We start from the raw sequence: 19,593 nt of genomic DNA on the forward strand, positions 1-19,593 counted from the left end.
GCACTTCAGAAAAATCCTGTATAAACTACTATTGTTAAGCTTATAGTTTTATCTATAGAATGTAATTGAAAATGGCAGCCATAAATATAACACAAACGGATAAAAATGTGGTGACAGCAGAATCAGGGAGCTCAGGAGTTTCTGGCTGAGTGAGTTCTGGTCTGAGCTCAAGATCCGGCGTGGGAGGATCCGTAGGCGGTGGCTGGGTGGTGGTGACCACAGGCTGGTAGCCTGTTGTGAGGAAGTTGTTGACGTCGGCGACAATGCCGGTGGTCCACTGTATGGACTGTCTGGCGGACTCGGCTCCGTTCATCACGCTCTGATACGATGTGCCCAGGAGAGCCTGGTTTTGGGTCGCCCATTGTTGGAACTGATGAACAACATTATTATTTAGTAAGGATTGCAGTAGACATGTTCCCTTGATCATAGTTATTTTGGCGAATATGAACAGTTTTTGTACAAAAATAACTCTTCAGATAGCTATATTTCAAGACTTGAATCTTAAGCCATACTGTATTATGTTGATGTAACCGTTTATTATATTAATATTAATAATAATCGTCGTTAAAGAAGATATATTATTGTCATCGATACAGCTACCGCTTATACCATATAAACGTTAAAATTATGTTAAGCAATCAATAGATTAACATAAATTAAATGAATATCTTCCACGATTAAGGATACGACTGTGTATATGTAATCTATACATTACACTAGTTTAATCGAATTTAAATTAATTTAAACGAATGGCTTAATCAAAGTAAAAGTACCAACCGCAACAATTTCATCTTCAGATCTCAATCTACTTGACACGTAAGACAAAGGAGTAGCAATATCGGCGAATCTGAAAAAAAAAGTTACATTTAGGTATAGACAAATGAATAATGACGTATCATTATAAAAATCACTTGAAACAAATGAAAGCGAAAATAAAGAAATCTATTTACGCATTGGCGACTAAATCGTAGTGGTTTTGGATGAAGGTGAATATTATTTGTGTATTGGCTTCGTTTCCAGTAGCAGCGGAGTTCAAAGCGGTGGTGTAGTCTTGACTTCGAATCATTTGGTTATCAGTGAAGATGTCAGTAAGGAACCTGCAAAAAAATAACAATTATTGCAAACTTTCTCCTTTGAAAGTGGTGAAACAAAAACAGAAACCAGAATATTTTGATACAATAATTTAATTTGCTCCAAAAGCTGATGCTGAATATTAACATAACTACCATTATAATTAAAGGCACAAATGTAAGATGCTAAAAATCGTGAATAAATAATTAACTTTTGACGTGATAAAGTCTTATAAATCGATGAACACCGGTAGCATGCACGAAAAGGTGTCACGTTGTGGACAGATCTCCATGGTAACGTTACGTAATGTAATGGTAATGTTTTCTTATGACGTTATCACGCAAAATTATCGTCCGTAAACTGACTTTATAGACAACCATTTTTTTTTAAAGTCTATGATTTTTGTAACAACTTATATAAACAGTACAAGGGAAAAACAAAATACTCACTGGTTAAGAGAATCAGCGGAAGTAGTACAGCCAAGAGTTTGTATAATGAGGATTTTCTCAGTGTACACGTTGTGCTGGATAAAGCGATCGCGCAAGAAGTTAAAATGTTCCGCGGTGCCTTCACGAAGAGCGTTACAGTATACATAATCTCGATTATCGGGATACACTCTGTAAATATAAGGAATTTCACTATGTAACATTAAACTAAAAACATGTGACATTTTGTGAAAAAATATGGTGACAGAAAATTTTGAATTTAAATTTATTAATTTTATTTTAATTTAAATTTTAAATTTAGAACCTTATATTTATTTTTCTATTAAAGACATTTTAGATAGACTCAAGACTTACTCAACACCAGACATTAATGCGTTGAACTGTGCGACCGCAGCAGCACGACAGCCATCTCTGTTGATCTGGCACATAATAGGAGCCAGTTGCCAGCGAAGGTAGGATCTCATAAACTCTTCGTTGTCTGAAGTTGGGTAGTAGGTAAGGTCTGTCATGACTGTAGTGGCCCATTGAGCGATCACAGCCTGTAGACAAGATTGAATTTAAGACAAATCCTTCAGCCAATAGACCTTGAGACAATCTACATCGTCGTCGATCGTATCTACCTATTATATATTTGAACAGGGTGTGAGCTAGTTGTTACATAAACAATACGCGCCCTATAAATCCTATAATGTCCAATTACCACCAAAAAAGGATAATGTGCGGAAACGAAGGCAACGGACTGAGTGGACCGGAGTAAAATGGTGGTGCATTTCCACCAAGAGAGACTTTCAGTTTTTGTCCTCAACTGCCAACAGATTTTGCAGAGATCGAGATAGGAAATGAGAGCTGAGTCCGTTCAAAACTATGGTGCAAAGCCTAAAAAGTTCAGTTCCTTCTACGTACATACATAATATATAATCACGCATATTTCCCGGAGGGGTAGGCAGACACCACGGATTTCCACTTACTACGATCCTGGCATATACCTCTTTCGCTTTTTTTCCTTCTTCGTTCCTCATACACGCTCGCCGGTTTAGGGTGCTCTTGACCTGAACTGTCTTCAGGCTTTCCCCGATCTGATCAGAGAAAGTCGCCGAGGTCTACCCCTTCCAACTCCCACTTCTACTTCTCCCTTATACACTCTCTTAGTTAGCCTTCTTTTACTCATTCTTTCCACGTGTCCAAACCATCTCAACATACCTTTCTCAATTTTTGTAAAAAACATAATTACCTCAAGTGGTTCCAGGTAGATGGTGCCAGTCAGCCTGTTCCTGAGCCAGGTAAAGCCAGTCATGGCAGCCACCCAAGGAGCGTAGTCCGTCTCGAACTCTAAGAATGAGAGGATGTTGAGGGCCTTGGTGTAGCTCATGATGCCAGAACGTGCGTATTGGAAGACATCGTTGACGACCTGTGGAAAATATTTTTGCAAGTGTCACGTTTTGTCAATTTACCCTTAAGGCCATACGATTTGGCTGTTATTTTTCATTTGAAAAAAGCACTTTTGAGTACCTGAGCCTTGTTGTATTGGTGAATCTGTGTTCTTGCCTCTCCTCTTAAGGCAATAGTAATAAGATCCCAAGTGTAGTCATCATAAATTACGCGGTAGAAACCTGAAATAAAATTACGATGGTAAGAAAAGCGGGTCTCTATTGTTTCCCAAATAGTTTTAAGTCATAAGTAATGTATTGTTTGTCCGCATTTTCGTTAGTCATAATTGGTTTTTCTCAGAAACGTGTAACTTTTCAGGATAGCCATAAAACTAACCTAACCTAACCTATCTATAGAATAACCTTACGAAAGTCCTGAAAAGTTAACGGTTTCAGTTTTATGACTAACGATAATATGACAAACAATACATTATGACTTAAAACTTTATGGGAAACAAAGGGACCCCAAAAAAAGCATTTTCTTTATACTTAACTAAATATTAATGACTAAAGACATCTCTATTTTTGTAAATGGTACCCAAAGGCTTAGATAAGAACATATTAAATATGAACTGGATGATTCATTAACTGTTATACCTTTTGGAGCCTATCAATCCTATTTTTATACATACCAGTTTGTTGTTTGTTGAACAGCACCCACTCGTCGCCGACGGAACCGCGGTTGATGACAGTGACCGCCTTACGGATAATGTGCGAGGGTTTGGTGTTGCTGAAGTCAGGATCGCTGGCGCTGGAGAAACTAATCGGGATGATCCACTGTGAGTTAATGTCGGAATAGCCGGTGTTGAGGTCAAATCGGCGCTATAAACAAAGACAGCAATGATGTATGGAATACAATATTTTTCTAACGTGTCAAATACTAACAGACACATCTGATACCGCTTGAGGATTAAAGCCTAAAAATACCTGTCAGCCATTGAAACTCCTTTGATGCCTATACCTATACAGATTTATGAAATAAAAAGAGACATTCACACAACCTAAATCATCATTAGAGCTTTAAAATGGTATTGGAATCCTACGCCCATAGAGAAAATTTAATTAGATTCGCAAGAATTCAAAACATGCAAATTATGTAATGAAGCTAATGATGACAGAATAAATGAATTCTTACCTGATGAATAGTCATATCACCAGTTTGATGGTCAACCTGCACGTAAAGTATTGGGTGTCCGGCTTGATAGGTAAAGGAACGGTAATATTCAACCAAAGAAAAGTCGGGTCCGTACTCTGCAAGAGCACCAGTTGCTTGGGTAGCCTCTTCTAAAGCAGTGAAGAGGTCCATCGGGACAGCAGTGTTAAATTGCCTGTCGGGAGAAACACAGTAACAGTACGAGATCATAAGTTAAAATCATAAATGAAATCAAAAATGTTTATGTCTGTTATCGCAATTTAAGGTTCTTGCTAAATTGGAAATTCTATAGCGTAAGTATTGAACAACCACTAGGACCCTAAATGGCGCAATAATCGCGGAGCGTGATGGTACTTACCTATTAATCAGGTAATTCCTCAGACCGGCTCTATGAACATCATGGCCAAGAAGATGCTCAGTCATCCTGATAACTGCGGCGCCCTTGTTGTACGACAGAGTTGAGAACATGGTTCTGATCTGCACCGGGTCGCCGATGCCAGTTTCGGACAAACGGTGAGCGCTGGCCACAGAGTCGCTGAGCAACGCGGTGTGGACTTGCTCTGTTATAAATCTGGTTTCCAAACCCATGTAATCTTCGACCTGGAAATATGCAGGTTTTATATAGGCGGTATCGCAACTCTTTTAATATATTTATTTATTTGTCCTGATATCTCTAACGTCACGATAGGTTGTTGTTGTTGACCATTTACAACTAATCTTTTGGTGTCGTTCAGATAATTAAGAGATGTATTAATTTAATACTTGTTAGTAAAAGTTATTATTAAAACTCCCTGACTATGGTCGTCAGTTGGCCTCGCAAAAGAGATATCCAGGACATAACACTGACACCTTTCGAAAGCTCACGGTGCTCAAAATTCAAAAAATTGGACTTACCCAGTCAGTAAGAAAATATTGGTAGTATCTGGCAAAACCCTCATTCAGCCAAAAATCACCCCACCAGTTGCAAGTGACCAAATTGCCGAACCACATGTGAGCGATTTCATGAGATAAGATGTAGGCGATTAGCTGCTTGTAATTGCTGGTGGTGTGTGCAGGATCGTACATGAGGTAGGCCTCCCTGGGAAATAATATTTTTACAATCCCGATCTAAGATTACAAATCGCTACTACTCTACTCTACTCTACTACTCGCAACTAGAAAATTATATTCGCCTTACCTGTAAACAAGGAGCCCCCAGTTCTCCATAGCACCAGCGGAGAAGTCAGGGATAGCAGCCTGGGTCATCTTCATATTTTCATTCATGGTGTAGAAGTTATAGTTAGTGTGATTATTCATCTCAGCCAACAACTCCTGACCCACTTCTAAAGCGTACTGTCCCTGGTCAGTGGAAAGAGCGTTTGGACGGGCAATAACTTCATATATTAGTTCGTTGTTGTCATTGGTAACAGTTAGGCTGTCATATTCAGCGACAATCATGGCCAAAAGATAAGTAGACATTATAGGTGTTCTGTGGTAGATGTCATCTTGGAAGCCACTGTAAGATTTCATAATGAAAATAACAGATGAGAAACCAGCGAATACAATAAAGCTGTCATGATATTATTTTTGATAGCTGATGAATCACAGATGATAAGTCACTTTACACAGACCAAACTATCATTTGTTTACAGTACAGAAGAAAGCACTTACGGAGTCCCAGTGACATCAACGGTTGAAGCACGACGCATTAACGACCAGCTACCGTACGAGGTTGGCCGTCGAATAGTAATGTCAAATGTAGCCTTCAAGTTGGGCTCATCGTAACAAGGGAATGCTCTGCGAGCTGCCGTCGCCTGGAAATGTGTACTTGCCATCCAGCTGAAACAAAAACATTCAATCATCATTACATGACATTCATTAAGAATCAAGAAACTTTATCGTATTAGGTACCTACATAAAAAGTGGCAGTCTTACCTAACTTCATCGTTATAGTCGTTTCTGAACCAACTCTTGTAAATACCGGTCATATCTTCACGCATCTCAGCCCTAAAAGTGATGGTCAAAGTGTAAGTCACAGGATTTGTGGCATCATAAGCAAGAGTACCGGCGCTGAGGTTGATCCTAAGGAAATGGAAGGCAGGTTCCTCCTCAAACGTAACAGGAACAGACGTAGTGCCTTGTAATAGAGTTACAAAGCCGATATTTAGGTCATCAGAGTGGATAACGATCTGGTTAACTCCGGCTTCAGTTGCTTGTAATTGAATGTCAACTATGCCACTGAAAGATTGTGGATCAGATGTGAAGTCCATGATCCAAAGAAGATTGTAATGGGTAGGCCTAGTGGTAGTGGGAAGTCTGTATGCCGCCGCTGCTTCATCGTCAAATGCGACTGCACCATAATTTTCAAAGATTTCTCCTTGTAGTTGCTCGTCTCCAAAGATTGTGTTCCTTGACTTCGGAGGTTCTTGCGGAAATCCGTTGGCGCAGTAACATGCCATAACAAGGATTAGGAGCTTCATGGCCACCAACTAAACATACAATTAAAATAATCAATAATGAGTTCGTAACCAAGTCAGAAAAATTTATAGTACATACAACAACACTCTTAATAATTGTTCATCAGTGGACCTTATTACAAAAGGCATAAGCTCCACCGATGGATACTTCAGAGTGTGAGCAATGGTACGTAAGTACATTCAGCAAAGTCGTTTAAACTACTCATACTCTAATGTAGAACTAAAGTATGCGAATAGTATAACCAGCGGCGATACTTCTTATTGCTGATCATTTATAATTTAAAAGAGTACATGCTTAATATTTTATTTTCACTAATTATAACACAAAACTTACCATTTTTCCGCCGAGTTGTCATGAAACTGATTAGGACCAAGGAATGGCATTATCCATGATAATCCTGATAATTTTATAATCTCATATACGATTTACATAGGTTAGGTTAGGTATAGATTAACATTTATTTGATAAGGATTAAACAAAATACATCGATATATTTATTTTATTTTAACTTCTTCATTCACTGGTTAATTCAAAAAAATTAGGAAACTTTGAAAAGTAATAAAGAAACTCAGAATTATTGATAAAATTTAATCAACGATATATTCTCTTATAATACTTGTTTTTGCAATCATATGGATTTTAAAATTTATCAAGGCATTTATTGTACTGTAACTGTCTGAAACACTAAATCAATGAACCCATCAATACAATAAACTTAATATACATTAAATAATATATCCTTCCTATAGATATGTTATGTCATGTTTATACGAAAATATGTCTCACGAAAGTTTAATATCGAGATATGCTATGTTACCCTCATGGGCGCAATCAAAAACTCTGTTACAATTTTCTTTTTGTTTTCAGTAATGCTAGGAAAACAATTCTTATTTGTGACGTTCCATATGTAAATTACCCTTTAGCGGTTAACGCTTATACTGTTATTAACGATGCTTCAATACCATTACGGTGCTACGCGACGTAAGCGCCGATCGCCTTAAGGTACCTCCCGTGAAACGTCACATTTATTAATGTATAGTATCGTTTGATGACAGACCTATAAAATTAAACATTAATAATGACGGAGACTTCAAAGAGCTTCACAGATTTGACCCCCTGTATAGGAGTTTCTATGAAGGAAGGGTATGATTTCTATGGAACCGAAAGTACAAAAATAAAGTTATAACTACTTTAGTTATTTAAGTAAAAGTTTTATTCAATAAATTAAATAATATTTACAATCAATTCTTAATTATTATAAGGCACAAGACATAAGTCAGGTAACGCCTGACGTACCTAATTTAATGCTTACAAATGTTTCTGAATGACACATAATCTTATTTGCAAGTTTTTAAGATGGGATTTCATTATACAACATAATGGAATACGGCAGCCATGGCAAGCACGGTCATGGATAAGATTGAGGTGACAGCAGAGTCAGGGAGGTCTGGTGTTTCAGGCTGGATGAGCTCAGGCATAGGTTCAAGATCCGGCGTGGGTGCTTCCGTGGGTGGCGGCTGGGTGGTGGTGAGCACAGGCTGGTAGCCTGCTGTGAGGAAGGTGTTGACGTCGTTGACAATGCCGGCGGTCCATTGGATGGATAGCCTGGCGGACTCCGCGCCGTTCATGACGACCTGGTACGATGTACCCAGGAGAGCCTGGTTTTGGGTCGCCCATTGTTGGAACTAGTGAAAGAAATATTTAATTGACCGTTAAGATTTAAAAAAAAAACTTTAGCGTTGATCGTATTCGAAAATTTAAACAACTTTTTAACTAAGTTTAAGTTTTTAGGTTGAGTAGATAATGATAATTAAAAGATTTTGACTGTATTTTGTAACAAAATTTCAAAGTTGTGAAAAATCCTAGGGGAACCTTAATAAGGATTAAAAAAGAATTTAAATCATAAATTTGTGTTGTTTATGATTTGAATTGATAAGAATTATCTAACTACAAAATACCAAGAGATACTACATTTTCGGATAAGCGTTATTTTCGATTAATAGTTAAGAGTACCTAATGCCTTTGCTTATTAATGAGATAATGAGATACTTTAGTCAACAACTGTCGCACTATTAGGTACACTAGGAATACCAACCGCATCAACTTCAGCTTCAGTTCTCAGCCTACTGGACACGTAAGACAATGGAGTAGCAATATTGGGGTACCTGAAAATAAAATGGTACATTTTAACGCAAAGACACACAAACACAATAACATGAACAAATCAAACGTAATGCTGTTCTCTGGCAGGTGCGTCTCGGGCGTGAACATTCAGTGTCCAATACCGATGAGTGACAAGTGTAGGTTCCTAGGTTTCACGCTAGACCCTACTTTAAATTGGAAACACCATGTGGACTCGTTGTGCGACAGGCTTGGTAGTGCAGTGTTCGCACTACGTAAACTAAAGCCGTTGATTTCCCGTGATGCGCTGAGGCAAGCATACTTCTCCCATTTCCACTCGCTTATGACTTATGGTGTTATTCTGTGGGGCAACTCAACTGATGCTGAGAGAGTGTTACGTATGCAAAAACGGGCGTTGCGGACAATGCTCGGTCTTAATCAGAGACAGTCCTGCAAAACCTTGTTTTCTGAACACCAAATAATGACACACTACTCTCAGTATCTTTTCGAGGTAATTATGTACACACGAAGAAACCTAGGACAGTATAAGCGAGTGGAAGTGATAGGTAAGTACCTACGTAGTACGGGTAAACTCCGGACAGTGCCGCGTCGCACAGTACTGCAAGCAAAAAACGCACGAGTCATAGGGCCGACATACTATGAACACCTACCTGTCGACTTGAAAAAGGAGACTAATGAGGAAACGTTTAGACGCAGACTGAAGAGCCTTTTGTTGGAAAAGGAACTTTACTCCGTAAAAGAATATATACAGATAATTAAATAAATATTAGATACTTGACATTGATGCGTACTATACAGTACTAGATCTATTTAAAAATTGTTTTTATTATGTTATATTATTTTAGACTTAGTATTAATTTTAATTTTTTATTGACATCATTTTCTATGATTTGTACTTTCTAGTACTGAAACTGATTTAATTTTTCTATTGACATTGTTTTATTTTTTATATTTTTTACTATTGTGACATTTTGACGTTTTTAATTTATTTCGATTTGAATTCTTTTTGATTTGTTATGTACTAATTTTATTTTATTTTATGTTTTGATGTTCGGTTCTAATTCTTATTATTATTCTGAAAAACGATCATCATACGACAAGTAGTACAAGCTGAAATGTATGTATATTTTACCTGTATGAAAATTGTATATTGAGATAAATAAACTAAACTAACTAAACATGAAACAAATAAAAAAGAAGACGAAAGAAAACTTACGCCTGGAGGACTAATTCGTAGTTGTTTTGAATAAAGTTGAAGAAAATCTGTGTGTTCTCTTCATTGCCAGCAGCGGCGGTGTTTAGAGCAGTGGTGTAGTCCTGACGACGGATCAGTTGGTTATCTTCGAAGATGTCAGTCAGGAACCTAGAAAGACAAATATCATTTACTTCCTCCTTAATAAAGAATCAGATAACAAGCTTCACTATGAATTTACATTTTAGTGTCAGGTATATAGGTCCTTATTTAATATACGATATTTTGTGTCAACAACGATTGTATAGTTGTATAAATGCGTCGTCTACAGTTTAGATCATTTACATATTTTAATAGTAAATTATTTTCAAACAAAATGCATATACAGTATCTAACAGTATAAATCAAATCACTGTACAATTTAGAGTCAACTTCCTTAGCTAAGGTACACAATACTTTACAAAAACAGGTTTATAAAATCCCACTCCCATTCGTCACCTCACAATACTTCAGGCAGATGCTACATATATTCGCCCATCGACTTGCAAATAAATCACTCCCACCCCACGAAAGAAGCGCGTGCAGGAATTTTAGAGCTCGAATAAGAGGAGATTTTTGGCGTGCTACAGTAGGTACGCGTTATTGGTGAGTCCCTTCATTATAAACTGAAATAAATCCATCCTCCTCCATTCATCATCATACTTCATTGTTTACCTGGAGCAACGATAGATGAAGTTTTTTCTTAATCAACAAGATTTTTGAAATAAAGTTAATTGGTACAATAGAAAAATGTACGCACACGTTGAGAGCATCAGCGGAGCGAGTACAGCCAAGAGTTTGAAGTAGGAGGATCTTCTCAGTGTAAACGTTGTGCGTGACAAAGCGCGTGCGCAGAACGTAGAAGTCTTCCTCAGTACCTTCGCGAAGAGCGTTGCAGTATACATATGCGCGATTATCGGGGTAAACCCTGTAAATTAGGAAATATGATTTAAATAAAACTGTCAGTGAACATTTAAATATACAATTTTTACCAAGCATAAAGGACCTAACAAAACTGAAGATTTTAATGCTCATCTAAGCATTGTCTGGAGAAGTTGTACTGTTTAGAATATGATCACTGTATAGGACCAATTTAAATGAGCAGGAGCAACGCTATCACGACAGATACTATAATGTAGCCTTATCCAGTCCGTACATATATCAAAAATTCGGACTGCTTGGAGAGTTATTGTATATGTGTCGATCACGGACATGATCCTCAGACATAAATAAACTACTACATACTTAGAATATGCTCTACATCAAGAACATTGCGACTGTATGAGAATAAACAAAAAAAGAGGTCTTATTTTAATAGCTACGGATAATTAGACTTACTCAACATTGGAGGTCTTTAAAGCGTTGAACTGACTGACAGCAGCGGCACGGCAGGCGGGATCCCTGTTGATCTGGCACATGATGGGAGCCAGTTGCCACCGAAGGTAGGATCTCATGAATTCTTCGGAGTCCGAACTCGGGTAGTAGGTCAGATCGGCCATGACGGCGGTAGACCATTGAGCGATCAAAGCCTAAACACAAGATAAAACTTAAGACAAATAAGATCATAATCTCTATTATGTTATTACTTTTAATTTGAAATCAGTTTTTGAATTCAACGAAGAGAAGAATAACATAAAGAACCTTTCTGTTCAAATGTGACCCTATAAATCGAATTGTAATAACTGTACTGATCTACAAGCATAAGCAGATAATCTTCTGTTCTGTTCAAGACAATTTATATATTAGAATTCATAAATAAGTGGCACTGATGAATGAAGATGAAGTGTCAAAAAATTTCAACATGGAATATGTGTCTCTCTATGTGAGCCAGCAAATCATGGGTCCATTTTACGTTTCGTTTTCTGCAGTTCAGCCCGATGTAATTTCTGGGTAAAATGGGATTTACCTCAAGAGGTTCCAAGTAGATGGTGCCAGTCAGCCTGGTCCTGAGCCAGGTGAAACCAGTCATAGCAGCCACCCAAGGAGCGTAGTCGGTCTCAAACTCCAAGAAGGAGAGGATGTTCAGAGCCTTGGTGTAGCTCATGATGCCAGACCGTGCGTATTGGAAGACATCGTTGACGATCTGTGTGAAAATAATTATATTAGTATAATTGTATCTAAATATTTGTTTTTCTACCAACTAGCTCTTCTCTTTTAAGTACCTAATGGCAATATATATTACATAAACATATTATAACGCCTCTTTTGTTGTGTTGATTACCTGCGCCCTGTTGTATTCATGAATCTGGGTCCTTGCTTCTCCTCTTAGGGCAGCAGTAATGAGATCCCAAGTGTAGTCATCATAGTTCACACGGTAGTAACCTGAAATCAATAAAAAGTTAAGCATACTATCCACTATTATAAAGTATCAATCAAATCATCTTGCTTTACAATAATAATGTACAGAATGCCAAAGAAATTGTTTGCAAACGTACCAGTCTGTTGTTTGTTGAACAGAACCCACTCGTCGCCGACGGAGCCGCGGTTGATGACAGTGACTGCCTTGCGGATAATGTGCGTGGGCTTGGTGTTGTTGAAGTCAGGATCGCTGGCGCTGGAGAAACTGATTGGGATGATCCATTGCGTGTTGACGTCTAGGTACCCGTTGTTGATATCGAATCGGCGCTGAAAAGCAATAGCGTTGTTGAAGAAAAATGTGGCACCGGAAAAATACCTACGTGATTGACAAAATACTAAGGGCAAATGCAACGAGCGTTATCTATTTCGGGGGTATAGCACCTTACCCAAGACACAGAAAAAGATAGTTTTAGAGAGTATCGTTTTTGATTAACAAAATCGACACTTTTAGACATAGAGAATAATAACAATACATAATTAGCGTTTTCCTCAAATTTATTTAACTCTAAAAGAAACCATTTGTATAGGTTTACGAAATGAAACGAATAACTGAATCTAAACGAATGTTGTTATACGTACAATTGCTATCTTAATATTTGACACTTAAAATAATAAATAATACCTGATGAATGGTCATATCGCCAGTTTGGTGGTTGACTTGCACATAAAGTATGGGATGTCCAGCTTGATAGGTAAAGGATCGGTAATATTCGACCAGAGAGAAGTCGGGACCGTACTCGCTAAGAGCACCAGCGGCTTGGGCAACCTCTTCCAAAGCAGTGAACAGATCAATTGGGAAAGCAGTCTCGAATTGCCTGTTAACAACAAAGTCAGTCAATAAACAGATATTTGTAAACAGTTCATATTTCATGATAATCATGATACAATTCCAAAATGCCGATGTCTACTAAAATTATCATTTTGGAAGATATTTTTTTCTACATGAAGCTACAAAGAAACTAAAACACAAAGCAGCGAGTTTAAAAAAATAAATAAGTGCTGGTCTCAAAGCATAGGTACAGGAAATTGCTAAGCCTGACTGCCAGACATTGATTACATACTTATTCCTCAAGTAATTCCTCAAGCCGGTTCTGTGAACTTCAAAGCCAAGAAGATGTTCAGTCATCCTGATGACTGCAGCTCCCTTGTTGTATGACAGAGTTGTAAACATGCCGCTGACGGACGCGGGGCTTCCAATACCAGGTGTGGAGGACAAGGGGTGAGCGTTGGCAGTGGAGTCGCTGAGCAAAGCGGTGTGCATTTGCTCGATTATGAACCTGGTCTCCAAACCCATGTAATCCTCGACCTGGAAATGATTGTGCAGATGTTTTGAGTAACTCAAATGTCGAAATTTACAAGATCGCTGGCCGGCCCATTTTTACAGGGTTCTATGTTTTACTAAACTTTTATCGGACCGAAATTTGAACATTGTAATAATGACATTAAGTCGATTTTTAATAATCTTGAAAATGTAACATAGAACCCTGAGAACTGAATGAGAAGTGATAAGCATGATAAGCACCATCAGTTGGCCTCACAAAGATAGCTAAAATTTTAAGTTTCAGCGAAAATTACTTTCGAATTTAATACGAATAAACTTACCCAGTGAGTAAGGAAATATTGGTAGTATCTGGCGAAGCCTTCGTTTAGCCACAAATCATCCCACCAATCGCAAGTGACCAAGTTTCCGAACCACATGTGAGCAATCTCGTGAGACAAAATGTAAGCAATCAGCTGCTTGTAGTTGTTGGTGGTGTGATCGGGGTCGTACAAGAGGTAGGCCTCCCTGTAAAGTTACAAATTTGATGACAAGGTACCAAAATAAGTAATGATTACGATTAGTTGGGTAATGGTAGAGTTAGACCAAGAAGTCTGCAGCGATTTTGATAGCCCACGCAGTGCAGGTGTTATTTTTACGTCATAATACGAGGTAACAAACTTCTATGAAATTATGACGTAAAAATTACACTTGCACTGCGTGGGATATCAAAATCGCTGCAGACTTTTCTTGGTCTAACTTTAACAAAGATTAGCGAAGTAAAATTAACTTCGAAGGATTGAATAGTTTACAGATTTATTTATTTTTTAAGCATATGATCGGGCCAACACAACATCCTACTAAATAAGCTGTATGGGATAGGAGTCCGTGGTATTATTCATAATTGGTTTAATAAATCTTACTTGGAAAATATAATAGAGTACAGTACGTTGAAATAAGCCATTACGATAAAAACACGAACACTATAGCACAAGTACAATCGGAAAAGAGACAAATTTCATTCTCTATCCCACAGGGCAGCGTATTGGGGTGCATTTTATTTTTGATTTACGTGAACGACCTACCAAAAATATTGAATACAAATAATATTAAGTGTTTTATGTACGCAGATGATATCTACATAGTATTATCTAGCCAGGATAAAAATGACGCAGTTTTCCAATTAAATACTACGCTCGATATCATAATTAATTGGCTTGGCGATCATAACCTTGAATTAAACTTAACAAAAACAAATTTAATTCATCTTCGACCTTATCAGAGAGAACCACTAGAATTAAATTACCAATATTTAAATTTCCAATTTGAACAAATAAACAATTGTAGTCTGCTGGGTATAACTGTTGATGAAAACATGAATTGGAAAGCGCATGTAGAAAAAGTTGCTTTAAAACTACCTAGTTTCACCTATGCTCTTAGAGAGTAGTAAGAGCCCTCATATGACAACCATACGAGTTTACAATAACCTCCCTAAAGAGATAACCAAAGAGGAAAAATGTGGTAAATTTGTTAACAATTTGAAAATATATATTATGTATTTATTATTGTATAGATTTTTTGTGTGTAAGTTTTTAGTTATAATTTTGCAATACCCTAACGGGGTCTCATGTTGCGCCATAATTTAGTAAGTTTTCTCCTGTATTTCTTTGTACATAATTATGTACTAACATGAACGCAATAAAGATATTATGATTATGATTATGATTATGATTATGATTATGATTATGATTATGATTATGATTATGATTATGATTATGATTATGATTATGATTATGATTAAATTGCTTGATGTGGCACATTTAAATCCCATATATTTTTAGTCTGCCGACGGACTGCATAGCATAGTATGAAAAAAGCTCGTAATACGGCAGCTCGTCTATATAGCCGTCACGCGTCGTGTCGTGCCTTGTGCCGTGCATGCACAATGGCCTTAAACTGGCGATGGATATCCATATGGTATACTTTTCAGGGCGATTTATTGACCACTATTTATTTTTAAGCTAAGTCAGAACCTAATGATGACCTTATTTCCCTTACCTGTACGTTAGCAAACCCCAGTTCTCCATAGCACCAGCGGAGAAGTCAGGAATCGCAGCCTGGGTCATCTTAATATGGTCAGCCACACTGTAGAAGTCGTAGTCTGTGTGGTTATTCATCTCAGCCAAAAGCTCCTGACCCACTTCCAAAGCGTACTGTCCCTGGCCGGTGGAAAGAGCGCTAGGACGGGCAATGACTTCATAGATGAGTTCGCCGTTGTCATTGGTAACCTCTAAAGTGCCATATTCAGCAACGATTAAAGCCAAGAGGTAAGTTGACATGATAGGTGTTCTGTGATAAATGTCATCCTGGTAGCCACTGTAAGTAAAATTAAATATATAATGAAACTTTCAATAAAAATTGTCATATATTTGTCTTAAGTGAAATTTATATCGATACCATGTATTGATACGTTTTTCTTTATTAAAGGGATCGTTCTATATACAGATGTAGTGCATAATTGTTTTCCGTCGTAATTTCTGGGAAACGTTCGTATTTGTCATGCTAGTTCAGTCAATGTCAGTACTTTTTGTACCGAAACTGACTGAAATAGCAAGACACGTTCGTAAGTTTCCGTGAAAATACGATGGGAAATAATTATGCACTACATCTGTACCAAAGATGACCTATGATTAAGATAGTCTAAACCAAATTGGATAAACAAAAGTATAACAATGTCTCAGACTAACAAGGTAAACGTACTCGACGCGGTCCCAGTACATACCTTGAAACTTAAGTCATTGTCAATAGAGGTGACAGCAAGGTGTCATCTATTGAGCATTAACATGTCGAGCACTAATAGTACGTTTACATTACAGAGTTAGTTACAATTAGAATACTTACGGAATATTGGTAGATTCTACAGTTGAAGCGATACGAGTAGCCGACCAGCTGCTGTACGCGGTCGGGCGTCTGATGGTGACATCGAAAGTAGCTTTGAAGCTGGGCTCGTCGTAGCAAGGGAAAGCCTTGCGGGCCGCCGTTGCCTGGAACTGGGTGCTCGCCATCCAGCTGAAATATGCAACCTATCGTTATAGATAACATTTAAGATTTTGTAAAGCTAATCAAAACAGAAAGCAGAAGTTTTACCTGACTTCATCGTTGTAGTTATTCCTAAACCAACTCCTGTAAATGCCGTACATATCATCACGCATAGGAGCCTCAAAAGTGATGGTCAAAGTGTAAATGACAGGATTTGTGGCATCATAGGCGAGAGTTCCAGTGACGAGGTTGATCCTTAGGAACTCGTACTCAGGTTCTTCCACGTACGTAACAGGGACAGAAGTTGTGTCTTGTACTAGTGTTACAGTGCCGATAGTTAAATCCGCAGACTGGAGAACGATTTGGTTAACTTCAGTTTGGGTGGCGTATAAGAGAATTTCAACTGTTCCAGCGAAGGTTTGTGGGTCAGTGGTGAAGTCCATGGCCCAAAGGATGTTGTAATGAGTAGGCTTAGTGGTGGTGGGCAGTCTGTACAAAGCCGCTTCTTCGTCGTAGGCAACTGCTACATCATATTTTTCAAAGATTTCTCCTTCTAGTTTTTCATCACCGAAGATCGTTGTTTTCAACTTTGATTGTTTTTGTGGAATGGCGTAGGCGCAGTAACACGCCACGGCGAGGACTAGAAGTTTCATAGCCGCCATCTGAAGATCAACAATATTACTATAAATAACTTAAGTCGCTTTGTTTTCTAAGTTGTAATTAATGTCTTTTAAGCGTTTCGGAAGGTTGATCTATTGGCAAAGTAAGTAGGTAGTTGATATATCACCGTTGCAAGTGCAGTGCATACCAACTTTTTTGCAGGAATGCTAAGTACTCTAAATTAGCAGCTGTGTATCACTAATTAGCAGAGTGTTGCTGCTAGTAGTTTGGTCGTAACTAGGGTCATAGGTCAGGACGTCTCGTCAGGACTTTTTGTCCTTTGTCAGGATTGCCGGGGCCTTGTCGAGTGTCAGGATTTTCAGAAACCTCAACTAACAACTACAGGAAAGCGAAAGTTATGTTTTATTAAAGGGTGTTATATTTTATTACTTGTGTTTTTAAAAAAAATTGATATATATATTTTTTTTTAATTTTGAATTCCGAGAGTAGATAATACCTACGTGATTATCGATTATGTCAGGTTTTTTAGGACATTTATTTTTTATGACAACTGTAATTGTTACGTACTTTTGGTCGTATGGACTTAGGACATCGCCGATCATTCGAGACGACTAGTACCTACACGTTTTAGCCTACCTGTAATTTTTATGACACCATTATCTTTATTAGTATGATTAAGTGAAAAATTACTAATGATAAGACTGGCTAATCAATAACATTGACGTTAATGCCAAGAGTAATTTTGCCAAACGTATCGATATGATCTAATTGATAACAGTGCAATAAAGTGATTACACAATCAATTATATTTATAGGTGTACATTTTACTAAAAGATCCTGAAGTTTGACATTTCCTGCAGCAATGCAGCATTGGTGCCCTATCGGCAGCAATTGTTGCAGCTGCTATTGTTGCAGTAAGTGACAAAATCAGTATTCATGATCGGATAATTGTATTTTCTACAGTAATGCAGTCGGCAGCAATACTGCACAGCACTACTGCAAGCGAGACTTCACGAGAAGTCTGAATCCAAATATTATTATCACCTTACGGAAATAATCTTTAAGATGTTGTTATTGATGTTACAGCGCTTTTTGTTTCAAGAACATAACCCAAAGAAAAATTTTGAAGGACAGAATTTCGATATTATATTTCCATTTCATTCCTCACAATCGACCATCAAAAGATAGAAAATAACCTAAAATCCGTATCATTAAGCCCTAGCTTTCCGGAAGGTAGATTGATATTTTGGTAATTTTACCCGCAAAATTAAAATCAAAATGCAACCCAGTAAAATAAAGACCCCGACTGACCCCGTTTCCTCCTATACGTCATGCTACCATCATCCGATGTCCAATGTCCCCAAATTTGAAATGACGTAATTTATCAATAGCCCCATAGTTAAGATCAAGTTACGATGTTGTTGATCCTGAAGCTTTCATGGTACAGTCAATGATTACAGTAGGTACCATTTCGTACCTTGTCACAGCGACAAGCAATATGAAAGTCGTTAGGGGCCTCATACTATTGTCACTGTGACAAGGTACGAAATGGTACAGAAATTAAACTTGACCGTAAATACCTACAGATTATTTCTTCAAAGCTGGCGTGAGCAAATTGAAAGAAACCTGTGGTATTGTGAGTGACCTCTTAAATTATGTAAACTTGTAAAGGAGCTGCAGAATTGCATGGACACATTATGAATGAATGAATGATCTTGAAACACATACTTATAGACACTTATTCGAACTTCACGTCAGCTTTGGTGAATTGGTAACCATCATTGACAAAAATTAAGGGCCAGTTGCAACAGACTGATCAATGTCACGCAGCAGAGATCTATAAAAACATCCCATACAATAAAATATTGCGGGCGCTTTAACGGTGACATACGGTTTCGTGCAACCGACCCTAATTGACAATTTGTAAGCTTTATTCAACGAACATCAAAAGAACAGCTTGATCAAAATGGGTACAAAGAGCACAAAATAGAACAGAATAGCAAAAATTGAAGGAGGCCTACATCTCAAGGATTGGCGAGGTCTAAAAAGAAGAAGAAGAATGCTTCATTATATATGTTGAAGTAAAGTTTAATGAAAATATCATACCTTTCCTCGTAGAGCCGGCACCTTGCAACGTGCCAAGCTAGCGACTGGATTACTTTAATCTCAATTATTAAAATATAGGTAATCATGCCCGATATAATCGGCTTCGATAGTGTATCACCACCATATTTTATCTGCCATCGGTATAGGTACCTATAATTTGATGTGACGCCAAAACCTAATCACTTTGTAATGGAAGAAATAATTAACACTTTTTTTTTTCAAAATTACAGTCAGATTTAGTTTTAGAGCATAATTACCCGGCGGAAAGCAATGCAGGCACTTTA

General features: G+C 37.7%; 2 protein-coding genes across 2 annotated transcripts; both read right to left on the reverse strand.

Annotated features, from left to right (window-relative positions):
• Window positions 1-52: 52 nt before the first annotated feature.
• On the reverse strand, window positions 53-7,377 carry LOC134792346 (membrane alanyl aminopeptidase-like). Its single transcript, XM_063763617.1, has 15 exons — window positions 7,372-7,377; window positions 6,012-6,565; window positions 5,748-5,915; window positions 5,275-5,592; window positions 4,992-5,175; window positions 4,456-4,697; window positions 4,080-4,272; window positions 3,577-3,766; window positions 3,027-3,127; window positions 2,749-2,925; window positions 1,872-2,056; window positions 1,521-1,688; window positions 951-1,097; window positions 778-847; window positions 53-370 (listed from the first exon to the last, which is right to left on the reverse strand). The coding sequence occupies exons 1-15, from the start codon at window positions 7,375-7,377 to the stop codon at window positions 53-55; spliced, it is 3,021 nt and encodes a 1,006-aa protein (XP_063619687.1).
• Window positions 7,378-7,756: 379 nt separating this feature from the next.
• LOC134792353 (membrane alanyl aminopeptidase-like) lies at window positions 7,757-19,452 on the reverse strand. Its single transcript, XM_063763631.1, has 15 exons — window positions 19,310-19,452; window positions 16,691-17,244; window positions 16,445-16,612; window positions 15,602-15,919; window positions 13,888-14,071; window positions 13,347-13,591; window positions 12,908-13,100; window positions 12,363-12,552; window positions 12,149-12,249; window positions 11,834-12,010; window positions 11,266-11,456; window positions 10,688-10,855; window positions 9,913-10,059; window positions 8,650-8,719; window positions 7,757-8,239 (listed from the first exon to the last, which is right to left on the reverse strand). The coding sequence occupies exons 2-15, from the start codon at window positions 17,242-17,244 to the stop codon at window positions 7,922-7,924; spliced, it is 3,024 nt and encodes a 1,007-aa protein (XP_063619701.1). The 5' UTR covers window positions 19,310-19,452; the 3' UTR covers window positions 7,757-7,921.
• Between the last annotated feature and the right edge of the window lie 141 nt (window positions 19,453-19,593).

Source organism: Cydia splendana, chromosome 7 (genome assembly GCF_910591565.1).
Source record: "Cydia splendana chromosome 7, ilCydSple1.2, whole genome shotgun sequence".
Taxonomy (NCBI): Eukaryota; Metazoa; Arthropoda; class Insecta; order Lepidoptera; family Tortricidae; genus Cydia; species Cydia splendana.